This window comes from Gossypium raimondii, chromosome 5 (genome assembly GCF_025698545.1).
Source record: "Gossypium raimondii isolate GPD5lz chromosome 5, ASM2569854v1, whole genome shotgun sequence".
Classification (NCBI taxonomy): domain Eukaryota; kingdom Viridiplantae; phylum Streptophyta; class Magnoliopsida; order Malvales; family Malvaceae; genus Gossypium; species Gossypium raimondii.
In genome coordinates, this window is record NC_068569.1 from 19,426,572 (window position 1) to 19,450,400 (window position 23,829).

Consider the following 23,829-nt stretch of genomic DNA (forward strand, 5'->3'; position numbering starts at 1 on the left):
AAACAACCAGTAGCTGCTGGGATTTTCCTTTCATCAAACACCTTATCATCACCCTTTGCCTCCTGCTGTCTCTTCTCCATTTCCTTCATTTTCTTCATTTTCTCCTTATGAAGAGATCGCATCACGTAAGCTTCAGCGAAATTAGCTCCAAGACTAACAGTTGCCATTGATAGACTGATAAAAAAAAAAGCTTTTTTAGGTCGATGCGATATTTCACTAGGCTTTGTGTTTGAAAGCACGCTATTAGGAAAGGAATGATGTTTCCAGAACTATTGAAACTGGGAAATTTATAGGCAGCTGGGGGGGCAGATGGGCGAAGCTTTCATTGTTGGGTCGATAGTCGATAAGTCTTCAATTTGGCTTGCTGGCCAAGGAAATCCATTCGCTGACATTGTTGAACTCCTTCTTTTTGTGCAATAAGTTCTGAGAAAGTGTGGATTTTGTTTTTTATGTTTTGAATATGTCAATATTTGACGTGATTTTTGTATATTTATAGTTTACATTTTTTTTAGGTCCAATTTTTAGTTTTATCCCTTTATCTTACTAAAACTCATAAGTTAGTCCTTATCGGAATTTGGTCCTCATATTTTATTAAAATTGAAAAGTTAATCTAACTTTGATAAACACAAACGTGAAATGTTGATTTTTGCTAACTTTTCGTATATACATTGTTGACTTTTTTTTTCTAATTCCTTACATAAAATTGTGGAACTGTTAATTTATATGAGGATCAAATTTTAATAAATTAAAGTAGAGGAATTAACTTATTAAAGGAGAGGAATGAAATTCATAATTAGACACATATATTTATATCAGATAATCATAACTACAAATTATATATATCTTTATGTAAATTTTAATATTTAAATAAATTTATGTTATATAAATTATGTGCATTTATATATTTTTTTTATTTATTCACAAAACCCTTAATTGAATTATAGATTATCTTCCTGATTGAATAATAGCTAAGGTTATTGTAACGACCCATTTTTGCCCGGGCCCAAAACTAAATAAATAAAACCCAAAATAAAAAAATAAACAGTCCATAGTCCAAAAAAATTACAAGCCCAAGTGCCCAATAATAAAAAAACCCTAGAGGCTCGATTGGCCCACAACTTAAACATTTTAGCAAAAAAACCCAACTCCCTAACCCTAGGTGCAGCACCCCCAACCGCTGCCGCATGCACACCAGGCTCCTCACGCGCACCACCACCGCTACACGCCATCACCATGCTCGTCTGACACCTGCAAAAAAATTAAATGCAACAACAAAAAAAGAAGCATGCGAGCAATAAATGGAACAGTTGTATCCGACTATAAAAACCTAAATCTCATCTTTGTAATTTTTTTACGAACACAAAAAAATAAATAAATAATAGAAAAAAGATTGCAAAGGTGATTTTTTTTACTTTCGTTTTTAATTTCTTGTTTGATTCTCTTGTTGTTTTATTTTTTTTTATTTTTTACATACAAATAATAAAAATAAAAAAAGGGAAGAAAAGACTCACCTAAACGCCCCGACCACATCGCCGGAGATTCTTTCTCCATCGCCGAGTGGGTTTAATAGTGGGCGGAGGGTCCTTTTCTTTTTAATTTTCTGGACCAGGAAGGCTTGACCTTCAGATCCGCTTTAAAAGGGGCTAAAAACCCGATTTTTTACGGCTCCGACCACCGCTCACGGCGGAGCCACGACGGCGCTACGGCGGTGACCATGGCCGAACCGTGGGAAATTTCAGAGAAAGGGGAGAGCAGATTTCTGTTTTTTTTTAAAGAGGGTTAAAATGAAAATTATTAAAAAAACTTTGGCTTAAATAACCCAAATGAAACGGTGTCGTTTCATCCCCCCTCAAATGCTCAAAACGACGCCGTTTTGAGGGGGGCCGACCCGAGACCCGACCCACGCAGATGGGATCCGTGTGTTCTTGAGGTGAATGGGCTATTTGGGCATGCCGTCCTTCCGCTTTGAGGCACTTTGCAATTTAGCCCTCGCTAGTTTTTTTCCTTCTTTAATTTTGAGGTATAATTTCACTTTTGTTTCACTTTGGTCCATACTGAAATGGTGCGTTCATAGGACTGGGAATAATTTCCCACCTGGTCCTCGCCCTTTTTCAGTGCATTTTAGTTGGTCCTTTACCTTTTTTTCCTTTTTTTTGTAATTTATGCTTTTAAATCCCATTTAAATTTCGATCTAGTCCCTTTTATGTTTATTCATCTATTTTATTATAATTTAGACTCCAAACTTTATTTTAATCTCAATTTAATCTTTTATTCGCTTAATTTCAAGCTTTCATTTATTTATTTATTCTTTTTTTTTTTGTTCTGTTTTATTTATTTATACATTCATTAATTTATCTATTTCTTTACTTTTCTTGTATTTAGAATTTATATTATTATTTATTCCTTTATTTATACATTTCATTATTTTATTATTATCATTATTATTAGTGTTTAATTCGCTTTTATATTTTTTAGTATTAAAATAGTAGTTAATATAATTATTGGTATTAATATTTGGTGTTATTATTATAATCACATCATTATTATTGTATTCCATTATTTATTATTTATCTTTTAAATATTTTACCCATATAGTTATTATACATTATTTAGTTATTATTGCATTATACATTATGTTTAAAAATATTTGTTCGCTTTACATGACGTTCGAATAAATTAAACATATATTTTATCAAATATTACATTAATTCTTACTCAAATTTAAAGAAGGAAAATTTTCAAAATAAGGCAACGTTTCGTTTTTAGAAATTCGAGAAATCGTATCCTAACTTACGATGCTTCAATTTTCTAGTTGAACCTAAACAACCGAATATCCTTTTTGAGATTAAAATACATAAGTTTTAAATAAAAATAAAGGCAAGCTCATTCTCAAAGGTTCAATGTGTCGTGTCCTAACTTACGGGATGTGACATTTTGTTATCTCGAGACGAAAGGGTCTTTAATATTTGTTTCAATTTACTCAAGCGTTTTTAAAACATTAATAAAAAAGGGATCGTATTTTTAAATTTCTTTTCAAATTTTCAAATTTCAACACTAAAAACACTAAGTAATCAACTAGGTACCAATTTTGGGCGTATCGAGGGTGCTAATCCTTCCTCATGCGTAACCGACTCCCGAACCCATTTTCTGTGTTTTCTAGACCAAAAATTGTCATTCTAGTAAATTTAAACTTTTATTAAAATGATTAAATTATGAGGTGATCCGATTACACCTAAATAAAAAGGATTGGTGACGACTCCATTTTCGTTTTTTAAACAAAAAGTTGACCCTTTTACATAAAAAAATAGTTTCGACAGTTATGAAATAGACAAGGGAGAAAAAGAAAGAAAGAAGGAAGTAAAATTAAAAAGAAAAGTTAAAAAAAAATCTAAATTACTTAAAACGAAAATATATATATATAAAGATTACTTTCGTATTTGGAATTAAATTTTGTTTAAAATGATTATATAACATGTCATATCAATCGTTATATCGTTAACGGTTCAATGATCAAAATATAACAAATCAATAATATTAGTGATCTTATCATAACTTTTTAAAGTTTAGTGATCAAAATGTAATTTAAATAATACATAAATGACCAAATTTATAACTTATTGTTTATTTTATATATCATTAATTTAAATCATATGAAATTTTAAATATTATACTATAATGTAAATATTAAAAAGTGTGATATGTTGTTTATATTGTGTGGGAAAAATTGTTTATGTTTGTCTTGGTACGATTGGCAAAGACGAAGGTCTTGGGTCTTGAATACTTAAATTTAAAACTCATCCCATATGAGGGGTTTTAGTCTAGATTGTTTCGATTCTTAATTCGTTTGTACATGGGTGCCATGTGTGAGTTTTAGTCCTAAAATGTTTTAGTTTTTATTTTTATTTTATGAATAACAACATTAAGAATAGTAAATTGTTTTAGTTTTTAATTCATTCATGTTGTAATAAATTGATTATATTTTATGGTTGCTTCAACATGTATTTATATTTTAATTATATTGTACATGTAATATTTATATTTAGAAATTTAATAAAAAATGTATATAATGGTGGTAAAATATATATAATTTTTTTAAAATATGCATGACATAAATGAGCTTGGATAAACAAATTTGAACAAAATTTAATGTTGATATTTGAGGCTTAAGCAATTATATTTGATATTAATATTATGCATAAATTTAACTAGCTTCGATAATTCAACATCTTTAATTATGTGTCACCTTTTAACATCGATAATGAATTAAATAACTCTTAATAATATAATACTTAATATAAACTCATGAAATAAATAAATTGCTAAATATGTACATGTAAACAAAAAAAATCGAGTAATATTGCTTTTCATAGTGTCCATTTTTTTTTTTACACAAAAAAGAATAAGAAGGGTACACAATCCCATACTTGGCTAATCCAACTACTTAAATCGAGCTAAACGGTCTTTCCGTGGCCATAATAGTTTCAGCCTAAAAGATCAAAGAACCAAAAAATCAAATCAACCAAACATGCTGTAAAACGCTACCCAACGTATTCCCCGAGGCAACTTTTTTTCATCCAATAATTGGTTTTTAAACAGGTTTTTCCGTAGAATCATCGGAAGAAACCTTTGCAGAATGGGTTTTGGTAGACACCCAGAAGGAGAAACAGCCAGTAGCTGCAAGAATTTTCTTTTCGTCAAAAACCTTATCGTCAATCTTTGCCTCCTGCTGTTCCTTGATCTCCATTTTCTTCAATTTCTGCTTATGGAGAGATCGCATCACATAAACTTCTGCGAGACTAGCTCCAAGACCAGTCGTTGCCATGGTGACTGATTTAAAATTTAAAAAAAAAAAAAAACAGTAGTTTAGGCTGATGAGATATTTTGCTACGCTTCGTGTTTGAAAGCAGGCGATTTTATAGGCAGCTGTGGGGGAGATTGGCGAAACTTCCATTGTGGGGTCGATAAGTCTTTAATTTGACTTGCTGGCCAAGGAAATCCATTGCCTGACATTGTTGAAATTTTTTTCTTTTATTGCTGTAATTTCTGGGAAAGTGTCGATTTTTCTCTTCCCTTTTTTTAATATTTTGGAAATGTGAATATTTAATGTGAGAATTGAATTGAACATATTCTTTTAAATATTAACTAGTTTGGATACCCAGATTATATACATCAGTCAAAATAATATTTATGATGATATTTTAAATAGATATTAGTTTATTTTTAAAATAATAAAAATGTTTATATAAATAATATATAAACTGGTTCAATTTTATTCTAAATATAATTATTTGTATAATATTTTATATACATTTTAAATTTAAATTAATTCTTTTCGAAAAAAACTATTTTATTGAAAGAAGATTAATATAAATAGTTTTAAATATTTTGAAAATAAAATTTTAATAGTTTTAAATTTCTATAATTTTAATTGAAAATTTGTAGTATGTTTTAAACATATTTTAATCATTTTAAACATTTAAGTAAAATTTCTAATAATTTCAAAAAGTTTTAAAGTTGTTTTAAATATGTTTGTTAAAATTTTATTCTTTCTTAAATTCTATTAAAAATTTTAATGAAAACATTTTTAAATATAATATAGTCAACAAATTGGAATTCATTTAGCAACCGATTTTTTTCTTCCATTTGAATTCATTTCAATAATTCTTTTAGTTGCTTTGATAGGTGCAATTGCTGTGGCTCGTCAGTAATAAATCTTTCTAACTAGGAATATCAAGCAATCAAAATGAAACCTTTTTCTGTTTTTTCTGTCTTATCGCATCCATTTTCTTTAAATTCTATTTGAATATTGCTCATGTATAAAATAGAAATTCAGATATTCGATATATTTCTAATAAATTCTTTTTTGTTATACTCTTTAAAATTTTAAACATGTTAATTTAAAATATTTTCAAAATATTAACAACATTAAAATAATTTTTAAACGGTTTTAACTTTCAAATTTATTAAAGTGTTTATAGGAATATAAAAAGTAATATACATTTTTTTAAATAATATTTTCTATCTGTTAAAAAGTAAAAACATGTAACTTTTTGGACAATTTTTAAACATAAAAGGAAAAAAATACTTTGGAGTGTTTATGACAAGTTTCCATTTATGTTCATATATTTCTATTTTTATTTTACAAAATTGTTCTGTATTAATTATAAATTAAACTTATAAAGTTTGTTTTTGACAAAAAATCATAAATAATTTGGTAAAGATAATAAATAATTTTGTTATAAAATAAAGAGAGATGAAGAGAATAAAGAATAAAGAAAATATGAAAGCAATAGAGAATGTACTTTATTAATCAAATGGATGATTTACAATGTTTCATCGAGTCTCTATTTATAGGCATAAGAAGTATAAAAGAAGTAGAGATTTAATTCTAATAACTATTAGAATTTAAAGTACCCCAAAATTTTATCTTGATCATGATGGACATCCACTTAATAAGATATTCATAAAACTCCCCATTGGATGTCCATTGGTAGATAATGTGCCTCGTTAAAATCTTATAAGGAAAAACTCTGTGAGATAAAAACTTAATGAAGGAAAAAGAGTACACAATCTATAATACGCATAATATGTTAACTCATTAAAAATCTTATCAGGAAAACCCAATGGCACAAAACCTCAATTAAGGGAAAAAGAGTGTAACGCATATTTACTCTCCCTTATGAAAACATCACATATTTTCTCATATTCTACGTATTCAATCTTGAATACTAGTTTTTCAAATGACTATTTGAATGTATTTGCTAAACATTTATATTACCATTCTTTTAAAAGTCATGAGTGAGGGAAATTTGGGAAATATATTTTAATCTCTTCAGAGATTCAACAATAATCATAACAAATTTTAATCACGATTCTTTTATAAAAACACAAATGGGTATTTTGGATCACTTTATAATCCTCCTCCAACTACTATTCACTAAGTTAAATTTACCTCATATTTTTAAATTATTTCAATTCATATAAATAAACAATTTCTAGAATTTAATATGTTTCTAGCATCCTAAATCCTTCAAGGATTTTAATATAAACTTTACTATATAGTGATCCATAAAAGTTTGTAACAATAACCATTAGACGCAAGTTAAATCTTTTATGAATTGTCAGTTTAATAATATATCTAAAGGTTATTGCATCCACCACAAAAGAATATTATATCTTTTCATAATCAATGCCAGGACTTATCGAAAAACTTCATATTCCGCTTTTGCAAAACTACTTCAATTGCACCTTCATTGGTTTTATACCTTTAGATATTTGGACTACTGGTCCAAAAACTCCACGAATTTAATTGTACTTGAGTTGCGTCTTTCTATTTTGATCAATTTATTCCATATTTGTATTTCTCAATAGATTTATTCAAGATCCTCCTTTTATTTCATTATTTCAATAATAATATTGCATGCAAAATCATTGTCGACCACTTTTATTATTCAATTTCACATTTTCTTGAACAGACATAACTTATCAAGATTTTTTATTTTCATTATTTTAAAATTCTGTTTCAGATACCTGAACCTCTTCTAAAGTTTTACTTATTAGTTATGTCTTGGGTCTCTTTTGGAGCACCCGCCTTCACTATATGACTATCTAAAAGAATTTTCATCTTTGGAACTGATCAATCTATTATTTATTCTAACTGATTGTCCTACTGAGACTTTGATTCAAATTAAAATATTAGATGATATATAACAATTGGTTATTCTCATTAAGTTTGTAAATACATCTACAGTTAACTTGTAATGAGTTATCCTTATTGAACTTCTGGTTCAAATTACTCTCCCCCTAACTCATTACAAGTTATTATTTCTCTCCCTCTAATGTCGGGAAAACTATCGAATCAAATTTGTAATCACAAATTATGTCATGATTGAATCTCGAATACATTCAAAACATCTAAAAATATAAAGAAACTTGTAATTAATATATATTTCCAACTTTGTTTGAGGATTCACTCATCTTTGTGTGTCGTGGTGGAGCAATTGGAACATATACGCACTTACAATATTCAAAGATGAGAAATATTTATCTCTTGATAAAAAAACCAATTGTAATGAGAGTATTTATAACTTATTGACTTGATGCGTACAACATATAAATCAACATAATCTCATGATGAAATAGAAAGTTTAGTTCTCATAAGTAATAATTTAGCTATTAGTTGGAGGCATTTGATAAACAATTTAGATAATCATTTTGTGTGTGAACATGAGCTATAGGATGTTCAACTTTTATCCCAATTGACATGCAATAATCATTGAAAACTTGAGATGTAAACTCACTAACATTAGCAAGATGAATTGTTTTAATTGCATAATATGAAATTAATCATTTAAACAAGCAATCTTGCAAACGACAGGTTAAAAATTGATAACACATATGTGATTATTTTGTAGATGCATCTATCAAAATCATATAATATCAAAACTATCCACATGGTGGATGAATGGGCCCATATTTGTTTCAGACATGCAAGACATTAAATCTCAACTTTAGCTAGTGAGTTTCTAATAATTAATTTTCATTGAGAACAAACAACATATGAGAATTCTTTTAAATTAAAGAATCTTCTGGTTCTTTAATGGATGTCCATATGAATTATCAATTAATTTTTGCATCATATACGATCCAGGATGGTCTAACTAGTCACGCCAAGTAGTAAATGCATTTGTATTAGTACACTTCTGGTTTACTTTAACACGTGTTTCAATTGTACTAAATTGTAACAAATTGATAATTTTATTATCATTCCTTTTAATTTGTATCCACATATAATTACTATTGTGACATTTACTAATGGAAATGTCTAAATCAATGTGGAGTCTATAATGCCACCAAGTCAATAAATATAATTTTCAAATAATTATATTCAATATTCGTGTCGAAATATTCCAAAATCTTCAAATGCCCAAGAATCTATTAATAGCAAACTTTGAGAGTGGATCTTATTTTTCAGGTGTACAATAAGTACATAACCAATGACTTTTCATACATAAGTTTTCTCTCTTGCAAGTTCTCATTAGTAATATTTTACCGTGTAATTTTAATTGAGAACTTATTCTGAATACTGTAGAGTTATACTCACAGTTTTTTAAAAAACTTGCAACTTTAGATGCATCCAACCATAATAAGCTTTAGATAGAATTATCATATTCTATCTCTCATAAGTAGATCTTTCACAGTCAAATATTTTACTTTCAACCCTTTAATAGGGATGATAACAAAAGAATATTACAAAGATTATAAAATAAATATAAATTAATAACCCAATCCCTTTTTTATTCATATGAAATATAATATTTTTCTCATTCACAATCTCAATATAAGATCCATTACAAATAACTTTTAAAAGTAATGCATTAACCATCACAAATTTTGTGCTTTTTAGATAGTGATATATTAGCTCTTTTGGAGCTTTCAACTAATTTTGTACTATCAAATATTAGAATAATATTTATTTGTTTCAGTACCAAATAAGTTAAATATTTTCTATCTGTAATAATAGAATTCATTACTACATTTTCATATCTTCCTCAAAAAATATTAACAGGAACAAAATAGCCACATATGTGGCAAATAATCTTTTCATATCACGTTGATAACAAAAGTTTTCTTTACCCTTTGAAAATTTATCTTGAGAACTCTCATTGTTCTCTTATTTATTACTATGTTCCCATTTTAAGTGGTCCATGAGTATATATTTTATTTTCTTTATGTTTACATTCACTTCGAGGAATGCGATAGATTTACTAGGACGAACTTAAAACGTCCCAATAGATTCTTTGTTTCATAATCACCATCGCAAACATACGTGGATTTTAAATTAAAATCTATCTATTCATATTGTCATGATTAGTCTCCAATTATAATAAACATGATATAATAAATAAAATATAGTAAAATATACCTGAAGATCTTTAACATCATCGTCATCACCATGATCCATTATGAGATTAAATCTTTCAACATCCTGAAAATGAAGTTGTAAGGGTGAAAGTTTAAGATGAAATAAGAATTGGATTTGGGGGACGATTTCGAAAGATTTTAAAAGAAAAAGATAGAGAATCATCGTGCTGATAACGTGTTATAAAATAAAGAGAGATGAGGAGAATAAAGAAAAATAAAATATGAAAGCAATAGAGAATGTACTTTATTAATCAAATAGATGGTTTACAATGCTTCATCGAGTCTCTATTTATAGGCATAAGAAGTATAAAAGAAGTAGAGATCTAATTCTAATAACTATTATAATTTAAAGTACATCAAAACTTTATCTTGATTGTTATGGACATTCACTTAATAAGATATTCAAAAAATTTAAATATTATAGTTTTCAAATATTTGCAATTATTATTAATGGTAAGTATTTTAATCAATTATTTAATAATAAATTTATTTTTAGAGTGTCAAATAATTAAAATTTTAATTTTATCAATATTAATTAAATAAATGGAATTATAATACATTATCAATACATATTTAAACTAATACTTTATTTTTAATGAAAACTAATAATTTATCAAAATAATATTTATTCTACTGAGGCAAATTTTAATGATCCACGAGTTTGATTGTATATATTAGTTAAAATTTTATAGCATTTCAACAATACTAATATTTAAAAATAATAACAAACTAATACAAATTTTTAATTTTTAAAATTATGATTTTATATTATGATAAATATATATTAAAATTATTATTTAAAATAAAGGTGAATTAAGATAAAAAAACCATATTTAATTCAATGGCATTAAATGTGTATTGAACGTTTAATATTCAAGAATCTATTTAGAAAAAAATCTATTCGTTTAGGTAACTTTATATTCACATTTGCATTTTAATTTGTTATATCAAAAACAACAAAAGTTGATTGACACAGGTTTAGTATTAATATTACGCAATTAGCATTAATAGTAATTTGCATTTTAAAAAATTGGCGAAAAAGTGAAAAATTGAGCAGGAAAGTTTATAGCACAATTTCTCGAGCTATAGTGTAACAATTCCTATCCTCCTACATCACAGTTAGTAGCTGCTTCAACGGATTATTGTCACATCCTAAAATATAGGGCGTTAGTTGTAATAAATAAGTAAAAAGAAGTAGTAGGCTTAATAGTTAAGTAGTTTGTATATTTCTTAGATGTCTTTAAGTTTAAATCACAACTCTCTCATTTCTTTTTTATTTTTATTTTTTCAACAAAGTATGATTAAAACCATACTTAAATATATATTAAATGGAATAGAAATAACCAAGTGTGGGCATAGCTTAATAATCACTTTTTCCCTGCCCTCCCCTTTCATATTCTTTTAATTTTGACAGAAAAGGAAAAATTACCATGCAACCCCTTAGGATTTTCAAACTCTAAATATTTACTCAAATATTTTCTGATTAAACATAGATTTAATTTCTTTCCAACCCTAAATAGGAATTTTCCTCTCCTTTTTATATTTTTCCTTTTCTCTTATTTTCCCTTTTCTTTTATTAAACTTTACATCTTTTTTTGCTGAGAATTATTTTGTTATCCCGACTCAAAATCAATTTTCATTAACTCATTTTCTTCACCAGTTTCGTAAGTTCCGACAATCGCATCCTATATTGTCATCAAAAGTTAGGTAAGTACTCTCATTTCAATCTGCAATAACTCGTAAATTATAAAATAGAATTGGATCTCACTAATCTTTCAATTCGATTACTATCCATTGTGAATTTTGTCGAAACTCTTGATAATCTTGTTTAAATCTTGGAATCCGTTATCAATTCTTGCATAAATATCGTTTGAATGACTCAATTTAAGTACCCTAGACTAGATCTGAATGAGAGTGATGTTGTTCGAGATCCCAAAGACAAGTGTGTGTTCTTTTACAAGTGAATTGGGGCAAATCGTGCCTAGGATTAGGGTCACACGGGAGTGTAGGCCACACTTGTGGACCATATGACCCCTCATACGACCGTGTTGTCCTGAAACCCTAAGTTTTTCGATTCTCACACGGCCTTAGTCTATTGCACGACCTAGCCACACGGTCGTGTACCTCCTCCACACGGTCAAGGACTTTCCACAATGTCCAGTCACACGGCCGTGTGTCTCCTATTTTTTAGATTTTATGGTTTTACCCTTATTTTTTAGATTCTACAGTTTTACCTTGTTTTTTAGATTTTACGGTTTTGTCTCTTGCTTTACAAATTTCACAATTTTACCCAAAATTTTATGATATGTTCAATTTAATCCTTAATTAATCTCTAACTGCTTTTAGTGTTTTTATAGAGTGCTTTTGAACCAATTAAATGTAGAATTGAAATAACATGATTGAACCGAATAAAAAACTAATTGAACTAACAGTCAAACCAAATAAAATTTGATTGAACCAATGATTAAACTAATTAAACTAGATTTTTTAATATTTTAATAATTTTATGATCAAACCAATAAATCGCTAGACTAACCGAATCTGGTTTAAAAAATATTGGAAACTTACTTTAAGTGTGGGTTTGGATGGGCGATTGGGTGCGGTACAGTGCGTTTAACTTACTTTTTGTCTCAAACTACAATATCGCTATAATATCTAATCTCACCGCCACCGCTATTTTTAAACTAACCACAAGTAAACGCACCGCCCATCCAAACCCACCCTAAGACAACACTCCAACTCAAAAAGGAATTTGAAGTGATATGGAGAAGTTAATCGGAAAAAAACTGAAGTTGGCGTGCGTCAGCAAATATGTTGCATGTTCTGTTTTCCTTTTCCGCGTGTCAGTCCACTAACCGTGGTATTGGCCCCAAAATTTTAAATTGACAAAGTAGACAAGTCCTACTAGCAAGATTCCGTTTAAAATCAGTTAACCTAGGAATGTACTCTTGTTGGGCTAATGATTAAATTATTAATAAATTTATGTTTTGATTATTTAAATTTAAAATTATAAATAATTATTAAATTATTTAAAATTTTTTATTTAAATTACTAAACTATTTAAATTATTGTTGTAAGGCCTACTCTATTTGCACCACCTACACTAATTAAAAACTCTCATTCATCTTTTCTTCTATAGTTTAAGTTCTTTTTTCTTAAAACAACTTTGAACGTCAAGAATTTGTGAACAAAAATCCAAATAACTTTCTTCTCTGATATCTGACATTGACCATTAGATTGACTTAGATCTAAAGTACGTTCTTTTACTTGTCGATGGGTAAGGATTGTTAAATCATTGTTTTGAGCTCGGTAGCTAAAATTTTTTAAAAAGAAAAACTTAATAGCCCAATAACTTAATGAAAACTTTCGAAAAATTTAATGATCTTTTTGTAAATTTTTTAAGTTGAATAACCAAAATATAAATTGATTAATAATTTAATAACCTAAAGTCTAATTTACCTATAATTTATACTATTATTTAACGGTTGATTAGACTGAGTTTCAGCTCATAAAGAAAATTATTCTAAACAACATATTTTTATAAAATAATAAATATTTTTATGATGGTAATTTTATCTTTTTATATATTTAAAGAACTATCATTTTATATTTTATGTAGAATCTTTGAGATTTCAACAAATAATTTTATATTTAATATTTTAACACAATTTCAACTAAAATCTCATTTAATTTTAAAATTATTTTTACAAATATATTTATTATATAAACTTTTTCACTCGTGTGTCATGTTTTAATGTTTTAATGAGGGGGCAGGGGAGAGCATTGGAAAAAGATAATAGAGGAATAAATGGGAGATCATAAGTAAAAGAAATTATCTATTATAATTTTTAGTATTGAATTATTAATATCTTAATATATTAAATCTTTAAATATAATATTTTAAATATTTTAATATAAAAATTAAAAATATTTTAATTATTTTAATATAAAAATAATTATATTAAAAATATTATTAAATTATATTTAGTAATAATTCTATTAAAATTTAATAAAATAACAATAATTATATACTTAAAATATTTTTTTATATTACTATTCCATTCCATTCAACCAAGCAATTGATTATTGATTACAACTTTATTCTATTATAACTATATTCTATTATATTAATATTACATAACAACTCTATTTTATTTCAGTGAATCAAACTTGCCGTTACTGGTTTTTTCTTGAATTTCCTTTTTTTTTTTTTTATAATCCCATACCAATTCCATTGCAAAAACAGAGCTACAAACCGAAACAGACCGACAAAAACCACTTCAAGGGACGCCATGATGAAACATCTCTGAGGGGATAAACCAGCTGTAGCTATGGCCAGTGCTCGCCCATCAAGCTTGCAGGGGATGATAAAACTTCCTGATTTAATGCCTTGTATTGTTATCTTCCCAACTTCTTCGGCTTTCATTTCCGTAGATGTGCTCGATATAATTTTGGTGATTTCCGGCATTGTTTTCCTTGCTTCAAAATCACACGTGGATGGTTAATTAATGCAATGAAAATTTTAATTAATTGATTTATTTTGTAGAAAATAATTATATTAGAAAAAACTCTAACCTTGTTCAAATCCCAGAGTTTCAGTCACGGGAGGGGAAATTAAAGAAAGATGGATGTTATTCTCCAAAACTTCTTGTTGCAATGCTTCTGCTAATCCTCTAAGCCCAAATTTAGTGGCTGAATAAGCCGCAAAACCATATGTACCCACCTATATTTATTATATAAACACACTTAAAATGGCTAAAAATAGCTTCAAATATATATTTTTTATTTTTCCAAATGATTATAAGAACCAATCAAGGCTAATATCTCTTTTTTTTTAATGTTTTAATGTTTTTTTTTTAAATTTCGAAAAAGAAAATGGAACGGGGATAGAATTTATGCAAAAATTATAATAACAGAGAAGATTATTAGTATTAAAACCTAAAACGTAACAACTAAGCTACAACTAAACCTGGCCGGCCATTGAAGACATAAGAGCAATGGAGGCAGGTTCCTTGTCTTTTCTATCCTTCATCAACGGCAAAGCTGCTTTGATGACATTGAAGCTTCCCATCAGATTCACGTCTATCATCGTCTTCATCACATCTAGTCCTTGGGTCTCAAACTCCTCAAGGTAATACACCCCATGGTTAACTACTAGAACATCGATACTGCCAGCCTCGTTTATCGCACGCTCAACGGCATCGTAGTCACGAACATCGGCACTAAAGATCGAGACCTCGACTTCATAGGCTTGACAGATTGATTCCTTTGCTTTTTGGAGCTGGTCAACGGAACGAGCCAAGAGGGAAATACGCGCTCCCTCCGATGCAGCTTGTTTGGCTATGGCTAGCCCGATGCCCATTGAACCGCCTGTTATGAAAACGTGTCGGTTTTTAATAGGTATGTTAATGGGCCGGGGCCGAACGATGAAGTAGAGGAGGAGGAGAAGGATTGGTAGGAGGAGAAGACCGAAGAGCACCATTGAAGTTTAATTTGTTTTAGGGAGAGAAATAATTAAGGTTAAGCAAGCATCTCTCTCCATATGGGGTCTAACATTATTTACCCCTTCTATTCGGGAATAATACGCAAGTTTTAAGCATAAATCTGAATGTACAGACCCATTTTGCCCTAGCCCAAACTCCCAATACCCAAAACTATAATATTTCGGCTAGAGAGTTTTTTCTTTGTATGAACACCTATATAAATCAAGGGCAAAAATAGATTAAAAAAAAAAACAAATAGATCCAGTCCAAGGTGAATTTCAGTTTATATTTCTTTTTCTTTTATTTACTTTTATCTTTATTTTATTTTTTTTCCTCTCTAAAAATAGTTCATATCAGCCATTAATGTAATTGAAACTGTGTTATTGAATCAAATACTTTTTCTAGAGTATTTACTCAAACACCTTGTGTGTATTTCTTGTGACTTTTCTATAAGCGAATTTGAAATTAAGTTTTCACTTAAGGAAGCGCGGCTTACAAAAACTAAAGTTCTAACCTCATGAAACTAGCTTGATAAAATTCTCATCAGAAAGAACTAGCAGATCAACGCGTTTGAATTTCTCATTATCCTTTCTCCCTTATTTATCACTACCGCCCTTGTTCTCTCTTTTCCCCTTTAAAAAAAATGCAGTACTTTTATTTTTTCTCTATTTTTCTTTTTGAGTGTTACTTTTACTTTTCTGAACGTCTAAAATGTAAAAATATGTGTCAATGTGTCGCCATTTTATTAAAAAGAAAAGAAAAAATTGAATTTTCTGGCGTATAATAGAATTTATGGCCGAACAAATAATTACTCTCAAAATTACTTATTAGAATAATCTTTTTACCATGAAAATCCAACTCTAATTACTTTTTTAACATGGATCTCTAATCTAGTTTTGCAAGTGAAACCATCTGAAAGTAATTATAACATATACATACACATAGACATATATAAACCAAAAATGCACACTTTTTAATTTAATTTTTATGTCTTTGTTTTAACCAGAGTAAGGTTGCTTCTACTGATTAACAATAGCGAGACGTTCATCTAAAATTTATTCCACTTGCTGTTTTTTATGCGAGTAGTTGTATTTTTCTATAATCTCATAGCCTCTCCATTGCAAAAGCAGAGCTACAAAGCGAAATAGACCTGCAAAAACCACTTCAATAGATGCCATGAGGAAAGATGTCTGAGGGGATAAACCAGCTGTAGCTATTGCCACTGCTCGTCCATCAAGCCTGCACGGTATGCTAAAACTTCCTGATTTAATGCCTTGTATTGTTATCTTCCCAACTTCTTCAGCTTTCATTCCAGGAGATGACTCCAATATGATCTTGGTGATTTCCGGCATTCTCTCCCTTGCTTCAAATGTTAGTACAGAAATGAACTCCACTTTATAACTTCATAACAGTAAAATCTTGTCGATATACACAGTTATGGTGGGGCAAATGCAAACAAATTAAAAGTTAATCTATGATTTGAAAGAAAATAAAAATATATTCCAAACCTTGTTCAATACCCGAAGTTTCAGTAACGGGAGGGAAAATGATAGAGAGATGAATGTTGTTCACCAAAAGTTCCTGTTGCAATGCCTCTGCTAGTCCTCTGAGCCCAAATTTGGTTGCTGAGTAAGCCGCAAAACCATATATACCCGCCTATATTTATTAAATATTGTACGTCATGAGTATAAGAATCATACAAGACTAATATCTCATTTGGTTTATATTAAACCTGGCCGGCCATTGAAGACATAAGAGCAATGGAGGCAGGTCCCTTGTCCTTTCTATCCTTCATTAACGGCAAAGCTGCTTTGATGACATTGAAGCTTCCCATCAGATTCACGTCTATCATCGTCTTCATCACATCTAGTCCTTGGGTCTCAAACTCCTCAAGGTAATACACCCCATGGTTAACTACTAGAACATCGATAGGGCCAGCCTCTTTTATCGCACGCTCAACGGCATCGTAGTCACGAACATCAGCACTAAAGATCGAGACCTCGACTTCATAGGCTTGACAGATTGATTCCTTTGCTTTTTGGAGCCGGTCAACGGAGCGAGCCAAGAGGGAAATACGCGCTCCCTCCGATGCAGCTTGTTTGGCTATGGCTAGCCCGATGCCCATTGAACCGCCTGTTATGAAAACGTGTCGGTTTTTAATAGGTATGTTAATGGGCCGCGGCCGAACGATGAAGTAGAGGAGGAGGAGAAGGATTGGTAGGAGGAGAAGACCGAAGAGCACCATTGAAGTTTAATTTGTTTTAGGGAGAGAAATAATTAAGGTTAAGCAAGCATCTCTCTCCATATGGGGTCTAACATTATTTACCGCTTTTTCCTTGAATTCGGGAATAATCCTCAAGTTTTGAGCATAAATCTGAAAGCTGGTGTTGTTGTACTGTAGTCTATCAATTAAGCTTTAATAAACTGGATGATCTTTGGGTGCTAACAGGATGCCTAAAAATCAAATACTAACTATCATTTCAAAAATTAAAAAAAGAATTCATCTTCTTTTTCTATTTATAAATTTATAATGCAACTACATGATATCATACAATAGAAATAAGAGCAAAGAAGGTGAAGCCGATTCATTTTCAAGAATAAAGAAAAGAGGAAAGGCAAGTGGTGGCTGCTAGTGGAGTTGATTATATCTTTTGGTAGCTACCACACACATATATTAGGACAAGTAAAAGGAAATTTAATATATGTTCCCCTTGCTTATAATTTATATTTGAGGTAACATTTATAGAAAGGAATTGAGCCGCCTTAAAGCTTCTAAAGTAATTTGTCTTTGACCAAATGCACTGACTCTAATATACTCTTCGCCCGCAGGTCCAAATCCCCTCCCTGGAATTGTCACTATGTTTGTTTTCTTCAGAATTTCAGCGAATACATTCCAGGAACTCATTCCTGGAAAGTGTACCCATATATAGGGTGCATTCTTCCCACCATAAACCTTCCATCCAAGTGATGTAAATCCATCTACCAGTATTTTAGCATTCTCCATGTAGTAGTCAATCACCTTGCATAGGTCCTGCAACCATGGTAACAGCAATATATATAGACTACTATATAAAAATTTAAATATAACTTTATTTGATATCTAAGTAACATAGGGTCCAATTATGTACCTGATAACCATCTGTTGAAAGGCATGCAAGGCCTCCAGCCTGGGCAATATTTGATGCGCCATTAAAGCAAGTGCAAACAATGCGGTTGAAATCCTTTATAACAGGGAAGCCGTTGGAGTACAAGAGCTCCTCAGGGACCACCGTCCAGCCAAGTCGGACGCCTGTAAAACCAGCAAATTTGGAGAAGGATGAAATTTCAATGGCAACCTGCAATGACAACCCTTCTTCACGTTAAAAATTGCAGTAAATCTAGGTGATAACGAAGATGATCGAATAAAACTGACCAACCTACCTCTTTGGCTCCAGGAACTGCAAAGATGGACCTCGGGCTTCCATCTCTGATATAAGCAGCATAGGCAGAGTCATGCACTATGATTGATCCATTGGCCTTTGCGAACTCTACGAGTTGCTTTAGTTGCTGCCATGATGCAGCATGGCCCGTGGGATTGTTTGGTGAACAAAGGAAAATGATATCTGTCCTTGGGATTGTTGATAGATCAGGGAAGAAATTATTCTCAGGCCCGCAGTTCATATAGATAATGTTCCCATACTTGCCTGTTTCCTCTTCTAACTCACCAGCTTGACCAACCAGGACACTTGAATCAATATAGGCCTGTCCCCAAAAATTTTGGCCCATCAAAGTGGTGGCAAATAGCGTGCAAGTAAAATAAGGTTAAATGAAAGACTTGATAAGCTTACAGGGAAAGATGGGTCCTGCACAGCCACTGTAACATTGGATCCTAGAAGCGTCTGCAAATGGAGTGGTTAATCGTTTGTATTCAGATGATAGACTGATACAATGAGTATGAAATGGCTGGTACCTGAAGGCGAGAAATGTCGCATTGTGCACCGTCCGATACGAAAATCTCATTAGCTTTAATACCCATATCCTGGTAAAATTTTCCTGCAATTGTCTTCCTTAATGGCTGCAAAAAAGAAAGGAAGATCTTTCCACATTAAGCTTAGCTACATGGGAAAAGAAAAAGAAAAAAAAAAGACATAATTACCATGTTGCCTTGTTCGGCTCCATATCCTCTATAACCTTGAATCGTTGATAGGCCACGAACTTGCTGCAATTTCATAAACCAGGAAAAAAAAAGTTTGAAAACATGAAGAAATGGAGAAGTACTTTTAAGTTCAACAAGGCTAATTGGTTAGTACCTCAGCCATTGCTAGTGTTATGGTGTCTGGTATAGGCTGTGTTGTATCGCCAATTCCAAGTCTTATTAAGCTTGCATCTGGGTTCTTCCGCAAGTGTTCAGATTCATGCCTGGATATCTAAATAAGGGAAATACCAAAGGTAAGGCCATGGAAAAGTCTAAAGAAGAATTTTAGAGATTTCATTAAGTCATATTTGATACTACTGCAACTTCTGCATTTCATGCAGACGTGAGCATATGAGAAAATAAACATGCTAACATAAATTGAGATGCACCCATGGCCATGATCCCACCTCAGGAAAAAGATATCCACTACGTAGTTTCTCCAAGTTCGAATTTCGTGGGACCTTCGTGCAATGACCTACAATAATGACATGGAATTCATACTTGCTAATTAGTACATAACTTCGAGTACGAGAATAAGACTCTCAAACAATACAATTTCATAACATTTTCACATCTGGCAAATATTCATATCCGATAATCATATTCATCAAAATTTTGAGGGAAAAAAATAAATAAATACTTACCAACTATGATTTCATCATTTGATTTTGAACTGTAAATTACACGGAAAATAAAAGTGTCATTCAGAAGCAAAAGTACTGAAAAAGATGATAGTATATAAGAAACATTTGATTAATATAGTCAATAACCTGTTCCAACTTTCTTTAGGTTGTAATAACACTGCATGAGGCATGCAAACCCGGGATAAGAACTGAGAATAATACATTGTGTGTGTTCCAGATTTGGGGTGAAGGGCTTTTGATTATGGGATATTGTTTAATGGGATTTACAATGGATATATATACTTAACATCGTGACCGACTGAGAACAATGAACAATGGGGGACCATCACTATTTGTGGATGTGAAACAGAATTTGCTGTGGAGGTTCCTGGAAACAAACAAAACATAATGTGATCAATCTGCTCACGCCACCACCCATTTGACTGCATGAAGATACTATTTTCCACTTATGTTGTCTAAAACACGAGAGATAATATTGTATACCAATAATTTTCTAGGGTATAACTTATATTAGTATCATCTTAAAAATCTATATTTAATTTTTTTAACTTAAATTAATTTTAATGGCATTATTTAAAATAATTAATTTTTTAAATAATAAACAAACATCTTTTCTTTTTTACAATTTTTAAATTATTTTTAGTTTTTTCCAAAAGTTAATATTTTTTTAATTTTTGTGTAACCTATTTTTTTAAATTAACTTTTAAACAAATAACAAAGTTTGATAATACAGGCTATAATTTTTCAATGTTCTATTAATGTTTTTTAAGGTTCTTATTTAATTTTTAATTGTTGGTTTTATTTTTATTTATTTTCAATTTTTCTTTTATCTCTTCTTCTAATTTTTAATTATTTATTTCAAGTTTTTAAATTTAGAGAAAATACTATATATAAATGAATGTATAGTATCATTTGTATATTTTAAAATTTGGCGATATAAAGTTATTTTATGGGTATCTAAATATTAAATATTTTAAAATGATCATAACTTAAATTATTATTTTTATATCTTATTTAAAGGATTATATTCAATATTCATAACCCAACATTAAATTTCCACACTACAGCATGCTTTTCCAATGCAAAAACTTCTACCCTGGATGATTCCTTGAACTTACCACGATTTGTAATGTCCCATTATTTAACGAGGCATCAAAATTTTTTTCCAGAAAAAGTCTATTGCAACATTAATAAGACTACATGCATGGTTAATTGAGTCTACTAATTTAAGAAGAAAGTTGATTCAGCCACATGGCACAAGCTAATTCACTTTTTTTTTAGGCACCATGACTCCGTCAGCTGCTGAGTGGTGAGCCAGCCAGTGGCTGCTTAAAAAGGAGTCGTGGGACAGCTGAATTGTGACTGTGGGACGTTTTCCATTACGATGCTGACTTTGCATTGATGCGTTCAAAGACACATTGGGAATTGGTTTTAGTGAATGGATTGAAGGTTTTGCATGGAAATTGAAAAACACCATACATGGAAAAAAAGCATCTCACCTTTCATAAATTTTTGGTGATAATATATGTATATATATAATAACCTCATTTCAACCATTAATGGAGATTAACAGCTTGGGGTGAGAAACAAGACACGAATGTCGAGTTTATAAGCTTATCATCCAGGATTGTCCTTTAACTCAGACTATACCTTCCATCAGTGTCAGTGTGGAATTTTGTATATATCTCTCTCACTCACGAGACTGGAAAAACTTTGCTTTGCCTTGCTCGATTCTCCAACTTAGATACTATACAATTAAATGCCTCAGCCTCTATGAAATAGACTTCTTTTATGGGAACTGAAATTCCATCTAAATTTTGGGAGAATTTCCGTAAATATATTATATCTAAAAAAATAAATTTAGGTCTATTTAAAATATGAGTCGCACTCGGATTTAATCATTCAAAACTTCAATCCAATTAATTTTCTAAAGTTTATAATATAATATAATATATTAACTTTATATATTATGTAAATAACACATAAAATTTAAATTTATAATAATACATAGTACTATATAATGTAAACATTTTAAAATATATTAAGATGACTATATATAAATTTTTTTAATAAATAAAAATAAAATTATTAAATAATATAAACAATTTCAAAAAAAATAAAAATAATATAAGTGAGCCTAAAATGAGCTTTAGTGAATTTGAACAAATATAAACAGGGGCGGATCTAAAGAGGGCTAGCAGGGGCTAGTCATAAAATAGAAAATTTCTCATTCAGGCCTTTTATAATTTATAAAATTTTAAATTAGTAATGGTAAAATTGTACTTTATCCCCTCCCAGAATGATTAAACTTTGATTTAATCATCTAAAAATTATAAATATATAGACTATTAAAATGACGAAATTATATTTTTCCTATCATAAAATATATAATTTAATTCCGACCCTCAAAAAATTTCTAACTTCGTCCCTACCTCTTAAATCGTATTTCTAAATCCACTAATAAATATAAAATATATTAATATTAACCTAATAACACCTTTACCCAAAAAAATGTAATGAGAAGCACTAATCCCATCAATCTTTTATTAATTTACGTATTTCTTTCAAATATAATGTAATGAGAGAGACTAATCCCAACATTCATTTATTAATTTACGTATTTAAAATATATAAAAAACAAAACAAAATAAAATTATTTACCCGTATTGTAGATTGGAATTAGAATAGCAGAGTTTAAGATGGGGTGGCGAGAAAAGGTCCAAGTAAAGAAGCGGCAGTTGACTTTCTCTCCGCCACGTGCAGGAGCTTCGTCTGCAGGCCTGAATTTCCACATGTTTAAACCGCAATTTTATACGCCCACATAACTCCCACACACAGCCTGCTCTTAATTTTCTCCTCTTCCTTCCCTACCTTTCCACACTCACATTCATTGAATTTAAATTTAAAACAATAAATCAAATACAAACGTCCCACATCTTTTATTCCATTTTTTTATTCATAACTTTAAAACCAACCTTTTAAAAATCAAAACACTTTACTTTTAGTCTAAAGTTAAAGTTTAACCGGTGTTGTTTGAACCGGATCAGATTAATTGAATTAAGAATCGGTCGATAGATTGATTCGAAAAGTGATTTGAATCAGTTAGATCATGAATCAATACAAACTGATTGAATCAACTAAAAAATCGATTGAACTAGATCTTTCAACAGTTTTTAACTTTTTAATCAGATCCGTTAAATTGGTAGGACCAAAAAATCGATGATCTAACCAATTTGATCTTCAATCTAATTTAAAAAACATTAAAAATTTAACCATGATGCATACGTAAGTGCGTGGCTTTGATATTCAAATCACATGGCCATCAATATGTTAAAAAAATCACCCACATTAATAAATTAAATTGTATTTTAAGTATTATTTAGTAGAGAGAGAATAAAAAATATTTTAAGAATGAGATAGAAAGTTATATGAATTGGTAAGTGAATGTGTATATTAAGTCATATGAATTGGTAAGTGATGATGTAACATAATTATAATAATATTTTTAAGGTTTGAGTAAGTGATGAAAATTTATAAGTCTGGCAGTAGCTCTATTTTCTCTCTTACTTTTATTGTATCCAGATTTTACCAATATGCAGTGTGG

At 29.9% G+C, this 23,829-nt stretch overlaps 3 protein-coding genes across 4 annotated transcripts; all 3 read right to left on the minus strand.

The window, feature by feature from the left end:
• Positions 1–13,983: 13,983 nt before the first annotated feature.
• On the minus strand, positions 13,984–15,551 carry LOC105769595 (3-dehydrosphinganine reductase TSC10A). Its single transcript, XM_012590334.2, has 3 exons — positions 14,894–15,551; positions 14,500–14,647; positions 13,984–14,403 (listed from the first exon to the last, which is right to left on the minus strand). Exons 1-3 carry the CDS (start codon positions 15,404–15,406, stop codon positions 14,081–14,083), a joined length of 984 nt encoding a protein of 327 aa, XP_012445788.2. The 5' UTR covers positions 15,407–15,551; the 3' UTR covers positions 13,984–14,080.
• An 808-nt stretch (positions 15,552–16,359) lies between these two features.
• On the minus strand, positions 16,360–17,744 carry LOC105785114 (3-dehydrosphinganine reductase TSC10B). 2 transcript variants are annotated; one of them, XM_012611052.2, is made up of 3 exons: positions 17,140–17,744; positions 16,928–17,063; positions 16,360–16,770 (listed from the first exon to the last, which is right to left on the minus strand). In XM_012611052.2, exons 1-3 carry the CDS (start codon positions 17,650–17,652, stop codon positions 16,463–16,465), a joined length of 957 nt encoding a protein of 318 aa, XP_012466506.1. In that variant the 5' UTR covers positions 17,653–17,744; the 3' UTR covers positions 16,360–16,462. The 2 variants fall into 2 exon arrangements, with proteins under 2 accessions (XP_012466506.1, XP_012466505.1); XM_012611051.2 differs by having other exon boundaries at positions 16,916–17,063.
• A 223-nt stretch (positions 17,745–17,967) lies between these two features.
• On the minus strand, positions 17,968–20,456 carry LOC105769594 (probable LL-diaminopimelate aminotransferase, chloroplastic). The gene is made up of 10 exons (XM_012590332.2): positions 20,352–20,456; positions 20,226–20,254; positions 19,989–20,056; positions 19,697–19,813; positions 19,543–19,605; positions 19,357–19,461; positions 19,235–19,285; positions 18,828–19,148; positions 18,536–18,742; positions 17,968–18,438 (listed from the first exon to the last, which is right to left on the minus strand). Exons 1-10 carry the CDS (start codon positions 20,426–20,428, stop codon positions 18,148–18,150), a joined length of 1,329 nt encoding a protein of 442 aa, XP_012445786.2. The 5' UTR covers positions 20,429–20,456; the 3' UTR covers positions 17,968–18,147.
• Between the last annotated feature and the right edge of the window lie 3,373 nt (positions 20,457–23,829).

Bases quoted from the DNA above. Each gene is read 5' to 3' on its own strand.
- LOC105769595 (XM_012590334.2), bottom strand. From the start codon at position 15,406: ATGGTGCTCTTCGGTCTTCTCCTCCTACCAATCCTTCTCCTCCTCCTC. The intron at 14,648-14,893 runs GTTTAGTTGTAG...TAATAAATATAG, and splicing joins TGTCTTCAATGGCCGGCCAG to GTGGGTACATATGGTTTTGC. The intron at 14,404-14,499 runs GTTAGAGTTTTT...GTGATTTTGAAG, and splicing joins AACTCTGGGATTTGAACAAG to CAAGGAAAACAATGCCGGAA.
- LOC105785114 (XM_012611051.2), bottom strand. From the start codon at position 17,652: ATGGTGCTCTTCGGTCTTCTCCTCCTACCAATCCTTCTCCTCCTCCTC. The intron at 17,064-17,139 runs GTTTAATATAAA...TAATAAATATAG, and splicing joins TGTCTTCAATGGCCGGCCAG to GCGGGTATATATGGTTTTGC. The intron at 16,771-16,915 runs GTTTGGAATATA...TAACATTTGAAG, and splicing joins AACTTCGGGTATTGAACAAG to CAAGGGAGAGAATGCCGGAA.
- LOC105769594 (XM_012590332.2), bottom strand. From the start codon at position 20,428: ATGTATTATTCTCAGTTCTTATCCCGGGTTTGCATGCCTCATGCAGTG. The intron at 19,814-19,988 runs GTGGGATCATGG...TCCCTTATTTAG, and splicing joins GTGGATATCTTTTTCCTGAG to ATATCCAGGCATGAATCTGA. The intron at 18,439-18,535 runs GTACATAATTGG...CCATGGTTGCAG, and splicing joins TTTCAACAGATGGTTATCAG to GACCTATGCAAGGTGATTGA.